General features: G+C 44.3%; 1 protein-coding gene across 1 annotated transcript in view; it reads left to right on the top strand.

The window, feature by feature from the left end:
• LOC142301923 (uncharacterized) overlaps positions 1–21,323 on the top strand; it is a 33,345-nt gene extending 12,022 nt beyond the window's left edge. The window contains exons 4-6 of the mRNA XM_075342968.1: positions 7,644–7,908; positions 16,553–16,734; positions 21,043–21,323. Of these exons, the coding sequence (XP_075199083.1) occupies positions 7,644–7,908; positions 16,553–16,734; positions 21,043–21,045 (450 nt within the window). The 3' untranslated portion in view covers positions 21,046–21,323. The remainder of the gene's footprint in view (positions 1–7,643; positions 7,909–16,552; positions 16,735–21,042) is intronic.
• Positions 21,324–22,201: the final 878 nt, after the last annotated feature.

Raw genomic sequence — 22,201 nt, 5'->3', positions numbered from 1 at the left:
AATAAAAAAAAAAAAAGTTATACTCACCTGTCTGCAGCCTCGCGGTGCCATGCCCGCTCCCAGCTCCTCTCACGGTATCGCCGCTCCCGCTCCGGCTGTGTGCAGTCTCCCCGGGGCAGGACCTTGCTTGCAGGACCTGGCGATGGATCACCTGATGCAGTCACCTGACGCATCAGCTGATCGAGTCTCGGGCTGACGCGGGCGCCCGGCCGGTATCAGCGGATGCGTCAGGAGACTTCATCCCTGATTACCGGCAGCTGCTGCAGCGATCGGACAGGATCAGACTCCCGCCCCATCGCTCCGGGAGCTGCCGGTAATTCAGCACATAAGTGAGTATTATTTTTTTTTTTTTTCTACTGATGCATCAGCTGATTGTATAATCGGCTTTTATACAATCAGCTGATGTGTCATGTGATTCACATCCTTTAACCTAACACATCATCTGATCGGTATGCCTTCCAGCAAACCGATCAGATGATATTGGATCCTGATTGGACGGCGCGGGACCCTAACCCAGGATTACTGCGGAGGGGGGTTTATTTCAATAAAGATGGAGTCACTAATTGTGTTGTGTTTTCTTTCTAATAAAAATATTTTTCTGTGTTGTGTTTTTTTTTTATCTTTACTAGAAATTCATGGTGGCCATGTCTAATATTGGCGTGACACCATGAATTTCGGGCTTAGGGCTAGCTGATAATATACAGCTAGCCCTAACTCCATTATTACCTGGCTAGCCACCCGTCACCAGGGCAGCCGGAAGAGTTGGATACAGCGCCAGAAGATGGCGCTTCTATGAAAGCGCCATTTTCTGGGGTGGCTGCGGGACTGCAATTCACAGCGGGGGTGCCCAGAAAGCATGGGCACCCTGCACTGTGGATTCCAATCCCCAGCTGCCTAGTTGTACCCGGCTGGACTCAAAAATGGGGCGAAGCCCACGTCATTTTTTTTTTTAAATTATTTCATGAAATTCATGAAATAATTTAAAAAAAAAGGGCTTCCCTATATTTTTGGTTCCCAGCCGGGTACAAATAGGCAGCTGGGGGTTGGGGGCAGCCCGTACCTGCCTGCTGTACCCGGCTAGCATACAAAAATATGGCGAAGCCCACGTCATTTTTTTTTTTGGGGGGGGCAAAGAAATCCTGCATACAGTCCTGGAAGGAGGATGCTGAGCCTTGTAGTTCAACAGCTGCTGTCTGCTCTCCTGCATACACTATTGGATGGAGGATGCTGAGCCTTGTAGTTCGACAGCTGCTGTCTGCTCTCCTGCATACACTATTGGATCGAGGATGCTGAGCCTTGTAGTTCTGCAGCTGTCTGCTCTTCTGCATACACTAGTGGAGAATGAAGAACACATTGAAGAAGGAAATGACATCAGACCTTTTTTTTTTTTGTTCACTGATAAAAAACGCATAAGGACGCAGTGAGCAAAAACGCAGCAAAACGCAGCAAAAAACGCACCAAATCGCGGCAAAACGCGTGCGTTTTTTGCCGCGTTTTTTCGACGCAGGTGCGTTTTTGTGCGTTTTTAGCGGCCAAAAACGCACAAAAACGCAGCGTCAAAAAAACGCAGCGTGTGCACATAGCCTTATTCTGTTTCTTCCCTGTAGCAATGAGTCCAACCGCTCTAATTATCAGTCCCTTAGATAACTGTATGGTTTACTCACTCTAGGCTTCCACAGATAGTGTTAACTCAGCCCAACGATGACTTGTAGGAAGACAAGGAGAAACGCTGTAGTTTTCTTCTAGAATCTTGTATTAAGTACAAAGTAAAGGCAGGTGAAAAGGAATAATCTGTACAGGGTTTTAGGCATGTCTCTTCAGTAATGGTTCCTCTAGACTAAACTGAAGGAGAAGGGAGGAGCATTCTATACAGAAGCCAACTAAGGGAGGTACATAGGGACAAACTTCATACAGTCTAATCTACCTAGTAACAATAAAGGAATTTCCTGATAGGAGGAAAAATATGCAATGCAAGAATTACATACAACAGGTTGTTCCCATTCATGGGACACAACACTCCCCGTCTGAAATCATATGATTTCACAAGTCCTTTTACGACGTAAGGAGTCGATCCTGTCCCTCGATGTCACGAAACCTGTAACGAGATAAGAGACAACACAAAAAATGCAACGTAATGCACTGAATTCAAGTCCATGCTTTGTTGATGACGCATTGTCCTTGCGTAAAAAATGAAAAAGTAGAAAAATGTTAAACATGAATTTGTAAAATGATTAAAATTAATACATCTAGTTATCAAATATTTCATAGTAAGACATATACGTTCATAGTTCTGTTTATGTTGGAGGGCATAGGTTATTAATAAAGTTTATAAGGGTAAATATGCCCATATTGAATATACTTGAGTGCTGAGCATGAAGGGATATATTTAAATCCTTCCCGAAGCTTTCCGAAGTTTCCAGAAGGTTACGTAATATGGAACTATATTCAACTGTGTTACACTAGAATGCCCTATATGGTTTGAACAGCTGGTATATAATGCACGATGGAGGGGGCTACTGTTCGCTCTCCACACTGCCTGCTGTGAGAAGACTCCAGTGCTGCAAGATATGACACGCTGAGATGACATCCCCTGCATTGCCGTTCAGGAGCCAAAGAGAGATGGGTAAAGCCTTCCCATTGTTCAGTATGGACTAAATGAACTCTTTTTACATAAGCTATCAAAGTATATTATTTTTTTTCCTTTCTGTAACTGAACCCTGGCAACCATTTTTAAATAGATAAAATACATTTATTTTTTACATTTTTGAGGTCTTTTCATTCATGCGCCTTTACGTATTTGAAGAAAAATATATTTAAGAGTATATTTTTTAACAGAATTCAAGTTCAACAAACCCATCTTCAGATTGGGGAAGCCGCAAACATGCCAACTCTTCCTCCAACCCAATCCAACGGTAAAGTTTTAATCCAAAGGAAAAGTTCAAGGTTCAATTGGACACGGACAGTTGTGTCTCAGTACAGCAGGGGTAAGGAAAGGTACGCTCCCTGCCGTGGCAGTGCCCAACGACAAAGTTAGTTCATGTAACGTCCTCCTTTGGTAAAAGTAGCACGAGTTCGGTGACTGGACGAATCACACACATGCGCCAGCCGTGGCACGTTGAAGACTTGTAGTTGGTGAAACAGTGAGCGACGTGAATAAGACGAGCTACGGCTCGTACCTCAGATGACCAACTTGTGAAGCGCTTGAAGCGATGAGGTCTCAACTTCTGTTTTGATGGTACTGAAGTGTAGCGAGCGGAGACGACCGGTCTAATTTCCTTGTCGGATTCTGGTTCCACCAGCTCGTACATGTTGCCGGCGTAGTTATCGCAGGTCTCCTCGTATAAGATACTTGGAGGTGTCAGCCACATGTTATCGCCGAGTTTGGACGCAGCAGTGAGTCTCGTTCCTCGGTCGGTTGGGTTTTGTTCAGTGGGAATGTGGTGCCACTGTTCAGCATGATCTCTGTCGAGGATATTTTGCGTAATCTCGACAAAGCATTTCTCCATCTCTGGTTGTCTTTCCAAAGTGCGTTTTAGAGAGGAGGACATTGCGGTTGCTTGCTGGGAGTTGTTTGGCAACCTTGGCCTTGGAGACCGAAAGGGTAATGGGGCTACCCAACTGTTAGAGTCATTTTGAGAGAACTCTTTATCCATAATCTTTATGAATTCTTTGTCTTCTCTCATCGAAGCCAATTTGTTGTCTTCGTTTGTAGACTCGAACGCTGTTGACCCGAAGTCGTCATCCCAGAGATGATATGCGTTCGCGCAGTCGGGAGGCTGATGTCGCCACCTGGTGTCGCTCAGCCTCTCTTTCACCCTGCAGTGATGCGGACATGGTTGAAAGTGAGTGCCGCGACCATTTGGGAGGATGTGCGTCTTGTAGGAGGAGATCGCGTCGGGACTCTTCACTTTGCCTACGCAGACGTTTCCTATGATCACCCAGCCTAAGTCGTAGCGCTGAGCGAATGGCGCATCGTGTGGCCCGTTGATGTGTTGGCGTACTTTGTGTAGCCGGAGGATGTCCCTTCCAATCAGAATCAGGATTTTTGCACTATGATCAAGAGGTGGGATCTTGCTGGCAATAGTTCTCAGGTGAGGGTGGTGAAGAGCTGCTTCTGGTGTTGGAATCTCTTCCCGGTTAGCCGGTATCTGGTTGCACTCGACGAGTGTCGGTAGAGGTATCTCTACGGTATTTTCAAGAGATGTTACCATGAGACCACTGGCTCTTCTTCCGCAAGCTTCTGAGATGCCGCTGCAAGTACCTAGTGTACAAGGGTAGGCATTTCCTTTTAAGCCGAACAAGTCGAAGAGTTCAGACCTGGCAAGTGACCTGTTACTCTGGTCGTCCAGGATGCTGTACACCTTCACGGCCCTTTCTGGGTGACCTTTGGGATATACCCTTACTAGGTATATTTTCGCGCAAGACTTGTCCCAGAGATCTTCTCCGCAGACTGCGGTGCACGAGGAGGATACTATGAGGTGGTTTGCAGCTTGGCCTGTACTCTCCCTGCCATGACTTGTGGTAGGAGAAGGTGTGGGTGCAGGATCAGGCTGAGATGGGTGGAGCGCTTGTACGTGATCCGTGCTGTCGCACTCCATGCACTTAATTGTAACCTTACAGTCCTTGGCAAGGTGTTCTGTAGAGGCACAACACCTGAAACATACCCCAAACCTTTTCAAGAGTTCCTTTCGTTCTTGAAGGGGTTTCTTCCTGAAGCCAATGCACTTCTTCAGGGGGTGTGGCAGTTTGTGAATAGGACATTGGCGGTTTGGATTTTCCGCCTTCCCGCCTTCATTGCCCTTGTCTGGTGCTGACGTTGGTGTAGGTGGTAGAACATCGGTCTTCTTGACTGATACTGGGCCCCTACGTTTTCTGTCATTTTGATGAGTGCTCTCATACCTGGGAGCTGGTGAAGTGGAGTCGGTGGGTTCTCCACAGGTGAAGCTGGGGTCTGCCTTACGTTCCGCGATGCCATTGATGAACTCACAGAAGTAGGAGAATGGAGGGAAGGAGACTTGGTGCTCTTTTTTATAGTTTGTTCCTACCGTAGTCCACCTTTCCTGCACGTTGTAAGGTAACTTGGCGACTATGGGTTTCACCCCACGAGCGGTGTCCAGGTAGCTGAGGCCAGGTAGGTGTGTGTCTGTTTTGGCCAGCTGGAGCTCGAACAGCAGGTCGCTGAGTTCCTGGTACTTTGAAGCATCCTTGCTAGATATTTTGGGAAGGTCGTATAGTTGTTTCAGCAATGCATCTTCAATTGCTTCAGGACTGCCGAAGCCTTTCTCTAGCCTGTCCCATGCGGTTGCGAGACCAGTTGTTGGGTCGCTGATGTAGACGGATCTGAGTCTCTTGATTCTCTCAGTAGACCGTGGCCCTAGCCACCTGATTAGCAAGTCCAGCTCTTCAGAAGCCGTAATGCCGAGGTCACGTGTTGCGGTTTTGAAGGCACACTTCCACCCTCTGTAGTTTTCGGGCTGGTCGTCAAACTTTGTGAGACCGGTGTTGGTGAGTTCTCGGCGGATCATGTACTTCGCAAAGTCGGACATATCTGATCTTTCCGACGTTGGGGGCACATTTGCTGACTGCGTGGTGCTGGTTGCGTGATTCGTAGCTTCTTGGTTCGGGAACATGGGAAAGTATGGAGTGGCGTAGGCGTTTAGACCAGTGATCGGTTTGGTGTGTACAATCTCTGTTGTATACGGGGCTGGAACTACATAGTTGTTAGGAATGTAGCGCCTTGCCGGCATGTTAGGTTGCATGTAGACATGGGCATACGGAGGTTGCTGATGCGCAGGGTGTGGCTGTGCATTGGAATATGAAACTGGTTCAGGCTTGAAAGTCTGAGGTGCATTGGACTGACCTGGAAGGCTGGAAGCTGTAGGTGGATCAGTGTCTTGAGGCTCTGGAGAAGTGTTAGCACTGACGGGAATGTTGATGGTAGTTGGCGGTTCGTCGGCTTGGCTCAGCACGTAATCTCTTGTACGCTTAAGTGAGTCTTCTGTGTCGAGATCACACAAACTGGCGCTGCCTTCTTGGCTCCCACCCAGAGCTTGCTCAAAGACTTTTAGCCTTGCCATGGCCGCCACATGTTCACATTCCTTCTGAAGGGCTTCAATTTCTGCTTCCTTGCGTGCAGATTCTGTTTTCATCTCTGCTTCTCTCTGGGCGAAGATGGCGTGTACTTTTGTTATTTTCTGCTTTGGCGCGTGCCTTTATGAGCTGCTCGTTAAGGGTTGAGTACCTTGATGAGCCTGATTTGAGTGAGTGCCTTGAGCTCTTAATGGACCTGGATTTGTAAGATGCCGCTCCTGACATTTGCGCAATTTTTGCTTCAGTCTCGCTCACAATGTCGCGCACGGTGCGGTCTCGTTCAGCATTAAGCTGTTGGAAGTCCTGTAGTTCTTTTTCAGACTCAGACGTATTTGCTCTCAGCAGGGTAGAGGAATATTTTTTACAAATCTCTTTGTAGGACTGGTATGCTGAGTACAGTTGTTCCAGGGCTCCCTCTGATGGTAGCTCATGAGCACTGGGCGCAGATAAAACAGTCACTTGTTTTTGCACTCTTTGCCACAATAATGCTGTCTGGGTAAATAGTTCACATCTGGCTGTTTCTAGGTTCTCTTTAACCTTCCATGTTGGTTTAGTCAACCGCTTAGATCTTTCACTGTAATGTAAGTGTGAGTCCATGTCTTCCTCTTGTTGCTTTAAAGCAGGTAGGGAAATTGTTCTTTTTGACTCCATCAGGAAGGGTGAATGCTGCTCTGCACTGGTTGTCAGGGAAATAATACAATGTTGCAATCTCTGCAGCCAGCAGCCAGTTTTGCAGGATGTATTTTCAGAGTCTCTGGCTGCAATTTACAATTAGCTTATGGGTGATTCTAGGTTTATAGCTGCACACAGTTCTGATAACAGGTTAATACTTTACAGGGCACTTTCTGTCTGAAGCTGCTATAAAGTTTTATGCTGTGGCTTGTTATCAGCCCCTTGGGGTAATCCTTTCTCTGGATTGTATGCAATATAGCACTCCTGGAAACAGGTTAGTTACTGATATATGAATACTAATCCCAGTCACAGCTAGTCATTTTCACTATTCTGTTTCTTCCCTGTAGCAATGAATCCAACCGCTCTAATTATCAGTCCCTTAGATAACTGTATGATTTTACTCACTCTACCGGCTTCCACAGATAGTGTTAACTCAGCCCAACGATGACTTGTAGGAAGACAAGGAGAAACGCTGTAGTTTTCTACTAGAATCTTGTATTAAGTACAAAGTAAAGGCAGGTGAAAAGGAATAATCTGTACAGGGTTGTAGACATGTCTCTTCAGCAATGGTTTCTCTAGACTAAAACTGAAGGAGAAGGGAGGAGCATTCTATACAGAAGCCAACTAAGGGAGGTACATAGGGACAAACTTCATACAGTCTAATCTACCTAGTAACAATAAAGGAATTTCCTGATAGGAGGAAAAATATGCAATGCAAGAATTACATACAACAGGTTGTTCCCATTCATGGGACACAACAGCGCTATATGAATGAATAAATATTATTATTATTATTATTATACTTTATTGTATTCCCCTTCTTATTCTGCATTCCCAGTCTTACCTTCTTCTTACCTAACAGCTTCCCTTTTTCCATTCAGCCATTAGGACAGAGGAATCTTGACATCACAAACCCCGAGACCAGACATTTTTTCTTCAACATCATTCAAATCGCCCCCCAAAAATTTTCACTGGAGCCGGTGACGGAACCTGACTGCTTCATCAGCACCGCTCGTAATACCAGCCGGGTTACAGTGGAGCCTTCATCGGATCAGACGCACTCTATGGCCTTTGCATTCGATATAAATTTTGATATAGGATATGTGAGCGGGTCCAAATTTAGACCAGATACCGAGGACACATCCAGTAAGTAATTGATGTTTGTGCCTTTGTGTTCAATCACTTTTTATCTGTGTCAGATAGTCTTCAAGACCAGCTCCAGTAACATTGTGAGGGTTACGTGTCACGCTAAGTATGGGGAAGTACCAAGCAAACAGCGAAAGGGAAGGGAAACCTTCCCTAGGGAAGGGAGAGATGGTGACCCCTGACCAAACCTACTGCTGGTCCCTGGGGTTCCTCACAACCCTAGATAGGCTTCACCCCATGCGCCGAACCGGATACCTGACCCAAGGAATCCCTAGTGCTGGACCCTAAATAGGGAATGGGTGGAATGAGCTCTTTGTCAACCCCACTAAACATTAGCGAAGGCACAAGGAGAACACACAAGGGGACAATCCATGAACTACTTATCCATAGATGATTCAGGTAGAAGTTCAGCAAGGTTTCAACAACAATGCCACAGAGGAGTACAAGCCACCTGCTTGCAACCTGAGCTTGAATGAGCTGAATAATATCATCAGCACAAATCCAGGGAAGATGGGAGTATTTAAGCAAATGGAGAACACTGATAATCAGCAGCTGGATGGACTAAGCGCTCTGCTGGGTCATAAAGAGGAAGAGATGGAAATCCAGCAGGAAAGCTACCTAGTACAATCAATACTAACAGCATGAACAGTAGAAAGTCAGGGAGCATTCTGCGCAGCCAAACACTGTGACCCTCTATTGCCAGAAACCACATGACTGTCTGTCACCCATGACATTACATCCACACAGGACTTTTTTATTTTGACTTTTCAGCATCAGAATATCCCCAGCAGCAAAATCTGCACCAAACCATTTGGAAACACTGTGGATTTGCTGCAGATTTTACCTGATTCATTGCAAAGGGTGAAATCTAATGTCACATTCCACTACATAAATAGACATGAATTACTATCCATCCAAATCAACTGATGCTAGTTGAGTATAGTGAGCACCAATAAAAGGAGATTGCCGCCACATGACATGACAATAATATCCAATAGATGAGGGTCCCACCGCTAATGGGACCACCACCTGTGAATTCCCTTGACTGCTGCTCTGCCTCCCTGCCATCGGTTTCCTTCAAGAGGCCCTGTCATGAAAATGTGATGAGCACTTTTAAATAACAAAGAAAACTAACAGCCACCCCCAAAATATTGATAAAAAAAACACCAAAAAACTATGATTTTGTTGAAAAATCTCTACTTGCACGAATAGTACGACATTCGGGTTACTCGTTAGATTGTGAGTTTTCTCCATTGACTTGCATTGCACACACTATTCGGAATGAATACGCGAGTATTTGACGGTACTCATTATAAAGGGCCATTTACACGCTGCGACATCGCTAACGATATATCGTCGGGGTCACGGTGTTTGTGACGCATATCCGGCATTGTTAGCGACATCGCAGCGTGTGACACCAAGGAGCGACCTTAAACGATCGCAAAAGAGTTAAAAATCGTTGGTCTGTGATACGTCGTTCATTTACCAAAAATCGTTGTCTGGTCAGTAGCGAGGTTGGTCGTCGTTCCTACGGCACCACACATTGCTACGTGTGACACCGCAGGAACGACGAACATCTTCTTACCTGCCTCCACCGGCAATGAGGAAGCAAGGAGGTGGGCGGCATGTTCCGGCCGCTCATCTCCGCCCCTTCTCTGCTATTGGGCAGCCGCTAAGTGACGCCGCAGTGATGTCGCTATGATGCCGAACGCACCTCCCCCTTGAAGGAGGGATTGTTCAGCAGTCACAGCGACGTCGCTGTAAAGGTATGTGCGTGTGACGCTGCCGTAGCGATAATGTTCACTACGGCAGTGATCACCAAATTGAGCACGAGCGACAGGGGCGGGTGCTATCGCTAGCGATGTCGCAGTGTGTAAAGCACCCTTAAGTATAGCAAGTACGAATAGTTAAGTAGTCGCTCAACTCTAGTTATAACCAACAAAGGCGTTTGTATGAAGTATTAATTAAATTTCAGTAATCATGTACAATACTTTTTCCCTGTGTCATTTCACATTATTACACATAACTTAATTGATGGACATCTATGGTTTCTTTGCCCGTGTGGATTGGATTATTATTATTTTTTATTATTATAGCGCCATTAATTCCATGGAGCTTCAACCCCTTAAGGACGAAGCCAGTTTTGTACTTAATGCCCAGGCCATTTTTTGCAATTTTGACCAGTGTCACTTTATAGGGTTATAACTCTGGAACGCTTCAACGGATCCCGGTGATTCTGAGATTGTTTTTTCGTGACATATTGGGCTTCATGTTAGAGGTAAATTTAGGATGATTTTTTTTATTTTATTTGTGAAAAAATCTGAAATTTGACAAAAAAATTAAAAATTTTGCAATTTTCAAACTTTTAATTTTTATGCCCATAAACCAGAGAGTTATGTCACACAAAATAGTTAATAAATAACATTTCCCACATGTTTACTTTAGATCAGCGCAATTTTTGAAACAACATTTTTTGGGGTTAGGAAGTTAGAAGGGTTCAAAGTTCATCAGCAATTTCCCATTTTTTCAACAAAATTTACAAAACCATTTTTTTAGGGACCACATCCCATTTGATGTGACTTTGAGAGGCCTGGGTGACAGAAAATACCCAAAAGTGACACCATTCTAAAACCTGCACCCCTCAAGGCACTCAAAACCACATCCAAGAAGTTTATTAACCCTTCAGGTGCTTCACAGGAACTAAAGTAATGTGGAATGAAAAAAAATAAAAATTAACATTTTACCTAAAAATGTTGCTTTAGCACTAATTTTCTTACTTTTTCAAGAGGTAACAAAAGAATTGGACCTCACACTTTGTTACCCACTTTCTTATGAGTGCGCCGATACCCCACATGTGGTCAGAAACCTCTGTTTGGGTAAATGGGAGCGCTTGGAGTGAAAGGAGCAATATTTGAATTTTGGAAAGCAAAGTTAGCTGAAACAGATTGCGGGCACCATGTTGCATTTACAGATCCCCTAAGGTACCTAAACAGCAGGAACCCCCCTCAAGTGACCCCATTTTGGAAACTAGACCCCTTAAGGCTTCTATCGAGAGGTATAGTGAGCATTTTGGACCCACAGGTACTTCGCAGATTTTGATAACGTTACGTTGTCATATTGAAAATTGTCATTTTTTTCTCAAAAATGTTGCTTTAGCATCAATTCTCTCACTTTTTCAAGAGGTAATTCCAAAAATTTGACCCAAATGTTTGTTACCCACTTTTTTATGAGCGCGGTGATACTTCACATGTGGTCTGAAACCTTTGTATTGACAAATGGGAGGGCTTGGAACGAAAGGAGCAATATTTGAATTTTGGAAAGGAAATTTGGCTGAAAAAGATTGCGGGCACCATGTCGCATTTGGAGGACCCCTAAGGTACGTAAACAGCAAAAAAAACACCACAAGTGACCCCATATTGGAAACTAGGCCTCTCAAGGAATTTATCTAGATGTTTGGTGAGTACCCTGAACCCCCAGGTGCTTCACAGAAGTGTATAATGTTGAGCCATGAAAATAAAAAAATAAAATTTTACCACAAAATTGTTACTTCAACCAGGTAGCTTTTTTTTCACAAGGGTAACAGGAAAAAAATCACCATGAAATTTATTGTGAAATTTCTCCTGAGTTTGGTGATATCTTATATGTGGTGGAAATCAACTGTTTGGGCACACGGCAGGTCTTGGAAGGGAAGGAGTGCAATTTGACTGCAAAATTGGCTGGAATCAATAGCGGACACCATGTTGCATTAGGAGAGCCCCTGAGGTGCCTAAGCAGTGGAGGTCCCCCACAAGTGACCCCATTCTGGAAAATAGACCCCTCAAGGAATTTATCTAGATGTTTGGTAAGTACCCTGAACCCCAAGGTGCTTCACAGAAGTTTATAATGTTGACCTGTGAAAATAAAAAAAATACATTTTTACCACAAAATTGTTACTTCAACCACATAGCTTTTTTTAACAAGAGTAAAAGGAAAAAAAGGAGCATAAAATTTATTGTGCAATTTCTCCTGAGTATGCTGATACCTTATGTGTGGTGGAAATCAACTGTTTGGGTGCACAGCAGGGCTCGGAAGGGAAAAAGTGCCATTTGAATGAACATTTGGCTGGAATAATTAGTGGACGCTATGTCGCATTTGGAAAGCCCCTAAAGTGCCTAAACAGTGGCGGTCCCCCACAAGTGACCCCATTCTGGAAACAAGACACCTCAAGGCTTTTATCTAGGTGTATATTGAGCATTTTGAATCCACGAATACTTCACAGAATTTGATAAGCTTAGGTTGCCATATTGAAAATTTTCATTTTTTTCACAAAAATGTTTCTTTAGCATCACATTCCTCACTTTTTCAAGAGGCAACAACAAATCGTGGACCCTACAGGTTGTTATCCAATTTCTTGTAAGCGCAGGGATACCCCACATGTGGCCAAAAACCTCTGTTTGGATTAATGGGAGGGCTTGGAATGGAAGGAGCACCATTTGAATTTTGGAAAAGTTGAAATAAATTGCGCGCACCCTGTCACATTAGCAGGGCCTCTCGGGTACCTATACATTAGAAACCCCCCACAAGTGACTCCATTTTGGAAACTGGACCCCTCAAAGATTTTATTCAGGAGTATAGTAAGCATTTTGAATCCACAGGTACTTCACAAAAATGTTGCTGTGCAACAAATTTCTCACTGTTAGGCTATATGCGCACGTTGCGTAAATACATGCAGTTACGCTGCGCTTTGTAGCGCAGCATAACTGCATGCGTCCTGCGTCCCCTGCACAGTCTATGGAGATTGTGCAGGGGCTGTGCGCATGTGGCGTCTTGGAGTGCAGCGCTTCGGCTGCTGCCCGAAGCGCTGCGTTCTAAGAAGTGACATGTCCCTTCTTCCGTGCGCTTTGCCGGCAGCTCCTGCTCTGTCTATGGCAGGAGCTGCAGGCAGAGCGCATGGAATCGGCTTTTTTTTTTTCTCTACCGACATTTTCTGCAGCGATTTGAAGCGCACGTGTGCTCTTCAGATCGCTGCAGAAATTTCTGCAGGGCTAGTACGCAACGTGCGCACATAGCCTTAGGCTTTGTGGCCATGATCCAGCGACACGGCGTCTAGTACACAGTGCCAGCCTTCCTACAGAGATGTGAGTGTTGTCCACGGGAGAATGCAGCTGCCCATGCCCACGATTTGGGTTCAGGCTGCTGTGGACTTTAGCTCTATTCTACGTGCAGAGAGCACTCTTGTCTCCGCAGCATAAATTGACATGCTGAGGCTCGGGAAGCTGCGCCACAGGTCGGTTTATGCTGCGGAGACAAGAAGCACAGTGGGCATGGGATTTCTAAAAATCCTTCCACTGTGCTTCTACTGCACAACGCAGCGTTATGGATGCAGGGAAAACACTCTGTGCCCAAAACGCTGCAAACCCTGATTGTGGGCACATAGCCTAAAATGCTACAATGGATGAATGGATAGATGTCAAACATATATAACGTCCCACCCCCTGCATATTCTAAGCTGGCGCCCTTTAGTGCCTTTCATGTGGCACTAAAGGGTGCCTAGCCTTGTATTTAGCCCAAAAAGAAAAAAAATAATTAAAATAAATGACGTGGGGTCCCCCCTATTTTTGATAGCCAGCTAGGGTAAAGCAGACAGCTGTAGCCTGCAAACCACAGCTGACAGCTTCACCTTGGCTGGTAATCAATTTGGAGGGCTCCCCAAGCTGTTTTTTTTTTAATTATTTATAAATAAATAAATAATTAAAAAAAAAACATAGGGTCCCCCCAAATTAGATCACCAGCCAAGGTGAAGCTGACAGCTGGGGTCTGGTATTCTCAGGGTGGGAAGAGCCATGGTTATTGGACTCTTCCCAGCCTAAAAATAGCAGGCCGCAACTGCCCCAGAAGTGGCGCATCCATTAGATGCGCCAATCCTGGCGCTTTGCCCCAGCTCATCCCGTGCCCTGGTGCGCTGGCAAATGGGGTAATAAATGGGGTTGATACCAGATGTGTAATGTCACCTGGCATCAAGCCCAGCAATTAGTGATGTCACGGCGTCTATTTGATACCAGACATAACTAATTGACAGTAATAAAAAAAAATTGACAACAAAAAAAAATTTATTTGAAAAAACACTCCCAAAAACATTCCCTCTTTGGCCAATTTGTTGAGAGAAAAAAAAATCAGGTCCCTGCTGTAATCCATTGTGAAAGTCCCGCGGCGATTCTTGACCTTCTAGAATATGGGGGGCACGTTCAGGGAACGTATCCCCCATTTTCTAGGAGTGCAGACCCTCCATTTGAGGAGAGTGGGTGCAAAGAATTTGCACCCACCCTCCCCGGGTCACAGCTGCAGACTCCGTGGGGATCAGAGCTGACAGGTATGGGGGACACCGGGGAACACCGGGGTGTGAATAGGGGGTGACCTGGCAGGGCCTGGGGAGAAGGTTTCTGTCGTACGTGTCATAGCACATGCGACAGAAACCATAGGAAAGGGGGAAATGCGGCCGGCGCGCTGCTGTGCGCGCCGGTATGTGCGGCGCCATGTTCGATTTTTGGGAGGAAGGGGGGGTGGGGGGACACTTTGGCGACACTGGGGGACCCGAAAGGACCGGGGGAGGAGATTTATCTCCCATCTGACATGTTTGTTTATACCAGATGGGAGATAAATGATTTTTTACCGGCACGGTCATTTACTGTAACCTGATCATCGGTATACGGTGTATACCGGTCATCAGGTGAGCGGAAACCGGAAAAAACGGCCAGAATCATGATGTCCAGGGTCTCAGCTACCCCCGGCAGCTGAGACCCCGGAAATTTTCTGACTCTGGGGGGGCGCTAGACCCTTTTTTCCGACCGCCGTTAAAAAGCGGCGGATCGGAAGAAGTACCCTAATTTGTCGCCGTTAAAAGGCGTATCGGCGGTCGTTAAGGGGTTAAAAGTGAAAAAGGGTATACATAACAACTAGTACAACAATCATTAACAGTACAAAACAGACTGGTATAGGAGGAGAGAGGACCCTACTCATGAGGGCTTACAGCCTACAGGGGATGGGTGAGGGTACAATAGGTGAGGACAGAGCTGGTTGTGCAATAGTGTGGTGTACTGGACTGAGGGCTGTTGTAGGCTTGTTGGAAGAGGTGGGTCTTTAGGTTCCTCTTGAAGCTTTTCACGGTAGGAGAGAGTCTGCTATGCTTGGGTAGAGCGTTCCAGAGTATGAGGGAGGTGCAGGAGAAATCTTGTTTGCGATTGTGGGAAGAGGAGATAAGAGAGGAGTAGAGAAGGAGATCTTGTGAGGATCTGAGGTTGCGTGTAGGTAGGTACCGGGAGACTAGGTCACAGATGTAAGGAGGAGACAGGTTGTGGATGGCTTTGTAGGTCATGGTTTATGTTTTGAACTGGAGTCTTTGGGCAATGGGAAGCCAGTGAAGGTATTGGCAGAGTGGCGAGGCTGGAGAATAGTGAGGGGAGAGGTGGATTAAGTGGGCTGCAGAGTTCAGGATAGATCGGAGGGGTGCAAGAGTGTTGGAAGGGAGGCCACAGAGCAGGAGGTTACAGTAGTCGAGGCGGGAGATGATGAGGGCATGTAATGTTTTTGCTGATTCTTGGATGGGTTGTTAATGGCATCTGGTGAGAAATTCATGTCAATAGCAGCTTTAGAAATATATTTAGTTCTTCAGGATAGCTGGAGAAGCTGCATGGATGGCATCTATCATGCTAACAAATCTTAACTTATCAATCAGTCTGATTCTGAAGATTAGGCATTTGGCCATGAGAAATGTGAGTTGTTTTTTTTTTTTGTTTTTTTTTATTGCAGCCCTGGAGTGTAACCTCCAGTGTTTCATGGAGCAATCGAGAAGGCACAATTCAATGTAAGTCTATGAGAGCCTCTTTCTGGCTCTCAAAGACTTGCATTGAGAGCTTGTGACGTAACTTCTGGCTTATGGTCAGTCAGAGGTTGTGGTCACAAGATGGCGCTGTGGGACCAGAGCAAGTCTGATAAATGGAAAAGCCGGCAGAAGGTGAATATAAGATGGGACAGAGATCTTAGATTAAAAGCACCACTCCAGTGCTGAAAACCCCTCTGAAACCGCTGGAATGGGGCTTTAAAGGGGATCAAAATGTCCAGTCATTGCTTGTTTTATTCATTCTGCTCATCTGAGTTTTAGTTTTTTTTCTTTTAAATCCTTCATACCTGCCCAGAGATATAGATGAGCCTTTTTTTATTCAATGCTAATTTTTATGGTCCATATTAAGGGGACATTCCTCACAAGGTAACTATAAATAGCTGCCTGAAGACACGCTCCCAAAAAACCTGTGAGCCATGTCCTTATGGAAGAGACCATAATAATTAGCACTAAATTAAAAGGTCCATATCTTTGGAACTAAAGATGGGATGTAAAAAGGTAAAAAAAAACAAAACATGGACTACTCCGGGCAGCAGCAGGAGTAAAATAAGAGGACAAACTGCCCGCTATTGGTCTGGCGACAGGGGATCTGTATGTGATGGTTTAGAATGTAGGATGAAAATTCTGACATAATAGAGGTATCATTAGAAAGCGATATCTGTTCCTGGGAAAGCTGGGTGACACGCTAGGTCTAGTTCTAGGAGTGTATAGTAAATGGTGCACCGTGCACTTATCATTTGTCTTTATTGTCTCCTCTTTCTGTTTTAGAAGATGACACCTCATTTTACCGCTACAACGACAGATTCCTCCAGGACAGATACCAATCTTTTCTAGCACGAGAAGATTATGTAATGGACGTGTCTTCCCTGGCAATGGACAATCCATACTGGAGGCGCAGACAAGAGAATTACCATCAAAGTAATTGCCTGGGATGGCATTGTATGTGCAAGGTCAGTAAAGGGGAACAAGTCTAGTCGAAATGCTGAGGTCAGCAATAATATAACTTAAGGTCCCGTCACACGTAGCGACTCACCAATGATCCCACCAGCGATTCGACCTGGCAGGGATTGTTGGTGCGTCGCTACATGGTCGCTGGTGAGCTGTTAATCAGGCAGATCTCTCCAGCGTCCAGCGACGCGTGTAGCGATGCTGCGCTTGGTAATCAGGGTAAATATTGGGTAAAACACTCAGAAGAAACGATTATTGACTGGTATACAAGTAAAGCGTTGTGTCAGAAAATAATATAAGCGGTGTACGCTGGTAACCAGGGTAAATATCGGGTAACCAAGCAAAGCGCTTCGCTTAGTTACCCAATATTTAGCGTTGTGTCAGAATATACCCATTTTCAATTAATAACTCATTAAAAAAAAAATTCTTTATTTATATGCATTAAAAATTATTTCCCAGACCTAGACAAACAACAAATATATAGTGAAAATTTAAGAAGGTGTCTAAGCCACTTACAGTTGAGACTATTAGAGAGTGGATGGGAGAGAAATTACCATACTTTAGAGCAATACTCCATCAATTTTATAGGGAGACGGGTAGAAAAAATGGCCATGTCCTTAATCTTCCCCTTACCAGGACTTTTCCTGCCTGTCAATGGAGTACATCCTCACTTAACCGATGCCCCCATTCCTCGGCGGCTCTCCCTTAAAAATCCCTTCTGTCACCCTCTTCAACAATATTCAAAAAAGTCGTTCTAGTGGTAAAGACTACCTATATCTCACACACCCAATCAATAAGACAAGAAATAAACACAGATATGTTTTCAGATATAAGCTCTCCCTCAATCATCTCACTCCTGCCTGGCAATGGAGTATACCCTTATTTTTACCGTGCCCCCGTTCCTCGGCGGCTGGCCCTAAATAAGGCCCTGAAATTCTGGTCAGTGATTACTAGGTATCAAGCAAACAAAACCTTTTTTTAACAATAGAGCTTTCTGCACTTATCTGAGATTTCTGTGTCCAACATAGGTGCCCGGAAAAAATATTTTAAATTCCTTAGGATCTCATTTTATCTCTTCATCTCATCTCAATATAAATAAACAACGGAGCTCATCAGGAGATTTTTCATTTTTCAGGATAGCATAATAGCCTTAGATGTTGTGGTCTCCAAGGATCAGAGCGGTATTTATATGGAGCGAAACGCGTTGAGATGAGATGAAGAGATAAAATGAGATCCTAAGGAATTTAAAATATTTTTTCCGGGCACCTATGTTGGACACAGAAATCTCAGATAAGTGCAGAAAGCTCTATTGTTAAAAAAGGTTTTGTTTGATTGATACCTAGTAATCACTGACCAGAATTTCAGGGCCTTATTTAGGGCCAGCCGCCGAGGAATGGGGGCACGGTAAAAATAAGGGTGTACTCCATTGCCAGGCAGGAGTGAGATGATTGAGGGAGAGCTTATATCTGAAAACATATCTGTGTTTATTTCTTGTCTTATTGATTGGGTGTGTGAGATATAGGTAGTCTTTACCACTAGAGAGACTTTTTTGAATATTGTTGAAGAGGGTGAGAGAAGGGATTTTTAAGGGAGAGCCGCCGAGGAATGGGGGCATCGGTTAAGTAAGGATGTACTCCATTGACAGGCAGGAAAAGTCCTGGTTAGGGGAAGTTTAAGGACATGGCCATTTTTTCTACCCGTCTCCCTATAAAATTGATGGAGTATTGCTCTAAAGTATGGTAATTTCCCTCCCATCCACTCTCTAATAGTCTCAACTGTAAGTGGCTTAGACATCTTCTTAAATTTTCACTATATATTTGTTGTTTGTCTAGGTCTGGTAAATAATTTTTAATGCATATAAATAAAGAATTTTTTTTTAATGAGTTATTAATTGAAAATGGGTATATTCTGACACAACGCTAAATATTGGGTAACTAAGCGAAGCGCTTTGCTTTGTTACCCGATATTTACCCTGGTTACCAGCGTACACCGCTTACAGGCTGCCAGCGCTGGCTCCCTGTATACGTAGCTAAGATACACATCGGGTTACTAAGCAAAGCGCTTTGCTTAGTTACCTGATATTTACCCTGGCTACTTGTGCAGGGAGGCAGCGCTGGCAGCCTGTAAGCGGTGTACACTGGTAACCAGGGTAAATATCGGGTAACCACTTTGCTTAGTTAACCGATATTTACTCTGGTTACCAGCATACGCTGCTTACACAGAGTCGGTGCTCGTTGGTCTCCCGCCGTCAAACACACCGATGCGTGTTGCACAGCGGGAGACCAATGAGCAAAAAATGAACCAGAACAGTGTGTAATGATCAGCGATTTCACAGCAGGGGCTAGGTCACTGCTCAGTGTCGCACACAGTGAGATCGCTGGTGAGGTCACTGGTACGTCACAAAACCTGTGACTCAGCAGCGATCTCGCTATATGAGAAGTGCCCCTTAATGTTCCTGATGTTTTTTCATAGCGAGCCTGTTACTTGCCATAAATATATTTTTACTTAGTGTAAATGTCTCTGTCCTCCTTAATTTGATGTTTTTTTGTTTTTATTTTTGTCCCTGCACCTCTCCGTTCTTGAGATATGGTCATCTCTTCAAAGTATCTAAATGATTATTTTTATCTGAATGGGCGAGACTTCTCGGGAACCAAACTCACCTGTCTAAAAGACTGAGGGTCCAGTTCAATAAGAATGGTGCTCTGAACGCCAGTCTTAACAGGGCACTTACTGGAGTATGATGTCCCAAATTCATTAAGAGATGCCCGCCACTTAATGAATTCGGCACATCTTCGTAGTGGCGTGCACCTACGTGCGTCTCACCAGAAATGGTACTTCCGTCAGGGCAGTAACACAATTTTGTTGATTTTGATGAGTGGGTGTAGCTACACGCCATCTTGCCCTGGCTCATTCTCCACCCTACCCGCTGCTTCAGACTTGCCTAACAATGCCACTTTAGCTGTCCAATCCGTCAGAAGGATTCAGAAGGGCATTTGCAAGCAGTATAGCATAGAGCTTGTAAGCGCATGCTTCTTGCCTAGGAAACCCACCACTCTGAGGTAACCGGTAACCTAGGCAATGAGCAGTACGCTATATTTAAAAATCAATCTATTCTTAAAGGGAATCTGTCAGCAGGTTTTTGCTGCCTCATCTGAGAGCAGCATGATGTAGGCAAAGAGATTCTGAATCCAACGATGTATCACTTAGATTACTGGGTGCAGTTGTTCTGACACAATCAGAATTTTTAACTTTAGTCATGCAGCAGAGTCTAAAGAGCTGTTCCCATCCACACCAGGTGGGTACATTGACAGTGAGGTGTCTATCAAAGGAGGGTCTTGTCGGACTGCCGTGTACTTGAGTTTCTAGTTCTGTAATGATATGTCCTGCTGCTTACACAAACATAGCAAATAAACAAAAGATGGGACTGTGACAAAATAGGCATCCCTGAACTTTTTGTGTTAACCCTTTCAGCATGCTGGCTTCAGCTTACATAGGAAAAACCTGTTGACATATTCCTTTAAAGAGGATATTTGATAAGAAGTGAATCGCAAAGTTGGTTATTTTTTAAAAGCACTTCCCAAATTCAACTAATGAACACGAAACAAGCCAAATAATTTTGTATTACTAAATAATCAGAATGAGGCCAAGGACTAGTCGCAAGTGTGTTACTTCCCTTGGCTAGTCGGCCCTCTTAGCATGTAAGCACACTCCTGTGGGAATACTAACATGCTAATGAATGCGCAGGATCAGAGGATGGTCACTCTCACCTCCCTGCTGCGATCATGTCCGGCGCTGGACTTTGGCTCAGTGTACAGGATCCCAGACTTTTGGTCGTGCGCACTACATGCGTCTGAAGCCAGGTAGCATACACCCAAGTTCATAGTGCACATGACCAAAAGTCCTGGATCCTGCACACTGAGCTGAAATCCAGGAGTAGGAAGCGATGACAGCAGAGCAGTGACAGCAACCATCCTCTGACACTGCGCATTCATTAGCTTGTTAGTATGCCCACAGGGGGGGCCGACTAGTCAGGGGAAGTAATGCCCTTGTGACTAGTCCCCGCACTCATTAGCATATCATAAAGGACTTTTAGAAATACTTTTTCTAAAGATCTCTTTATTTATGCTACTTTAGTCTGGGACAGTTAGGCAAGGATTAGCAATATGCACCCAGTACTGCCTGCGGTTCTGGATGCCACATTGCACCTGACAAGTTCACTTTATATATTAAGTAACTACATAAAAGTTTTAAAAAGTTCTAACCAAAAATATATCATCTTTTTTTCTCCTTTTCTTTTTTTCTGAAAACAGTAAAGATCTGATGCCAACAAACTCAAGAATCAAAATCAGCAAAAACCAGGAATTTATCTTCTTTGCCGCATGGGAACCACTTACCCAAGAAACAAAGCCAACTTCAGGGTTGGTAGTAGAAATCAGTGCTGCTGCCATCACCGGTACTCCTGTATGTACTTACCATTGGGTCAAGACTTTGATGCTGCATATTTATGAAAATTGATGGGAAAATGGCATAAAAAATGCATATATATATATATATATATATATATATATATATATATATATATATATATATATATATACAGCCAAAGGGATAATCTCCAAGTAAATTATTTTTTAAACATATGTGTAGTAAGTTCTGACTGTTTACTGTCCTGGTGCCACCCCTACGACTGGAAGCGAGTGGCTGCAAGGAGAATATAATTTCATTTTCTCCCTGCAGCTGCACTTCCAGTTAGACACCTGCACATATTTAAAACAGTATTTACAGAGGTTGTCTGGACTAGAATGTTAAGTCTGCAGCCACTTTATGTGACTGTAGACCTGTGAATCCTCCCATACACTGTGCGCTGCAAGGATTCACTAGTTTCTGAGCCAGCAAATATGGCTTACTGCAATTATACCAAATGCATACTCCTGGCCAGAACCCAAATGGTGGCCCACTAGACAGCCATGCCCACATGAAGGGGCGCAGACTCACTCTATATACTTGTATTGAGCGAGGTCACACCCTCCTATCGGGGTTGCAAATTTGTCATTCTAGACTTGACAACTCCTTTAACTGTAGATTACCACTAGGGCTGCAGGTAAATACCATATTTTATGACAAATTTCTTTAAAATATGTTTACAAAGATTTGACTAATTTTGTACAATCATTGTAGAATAAAATATATGTTATTCATATATATATATATATATATATATATATAAAAAAATTGGTGCTAACGGTAAATGGTTATTATTAACTACTTTTAGACTACCCATAGACTTTAAACATCTGAGCAGTTCACACTTTACTTTGCAGTGATGTTCAAAATGTCAGTGCAGAGTAACAGGTTGCCCAAGATTGTCAGGGTGGGGAGTCGGCTGTCAGATACAGCCAGACTCCCTACATAGAAGATACACGTTATTTATTATCATGTTTACCTAGCTAATCGCTGTGTTCATAATGC

Source organism: Anomaloglossus baeobatrachus, chromosome 4 (genome assembly GCF_048569485.1).
Source record: "Anomaloglossus baeobatrachus isolate aAnoBae1 chromosome 4, aAnoBae1.hap1, whole genome shotgun sequence".
Classification (NCBI taxonomy): Eukaryota; Metazoa; Chordata; class Amphibia; order Anura; family Aromobatidae; genus Anomaloglossus; species Anomaloglossus baeobatrachus.
The sequence above is the reverse complement of the archived record's forward strand: the minus strand, read 5'-3'. Positions and strand labels throughout refer to the sequence as shown.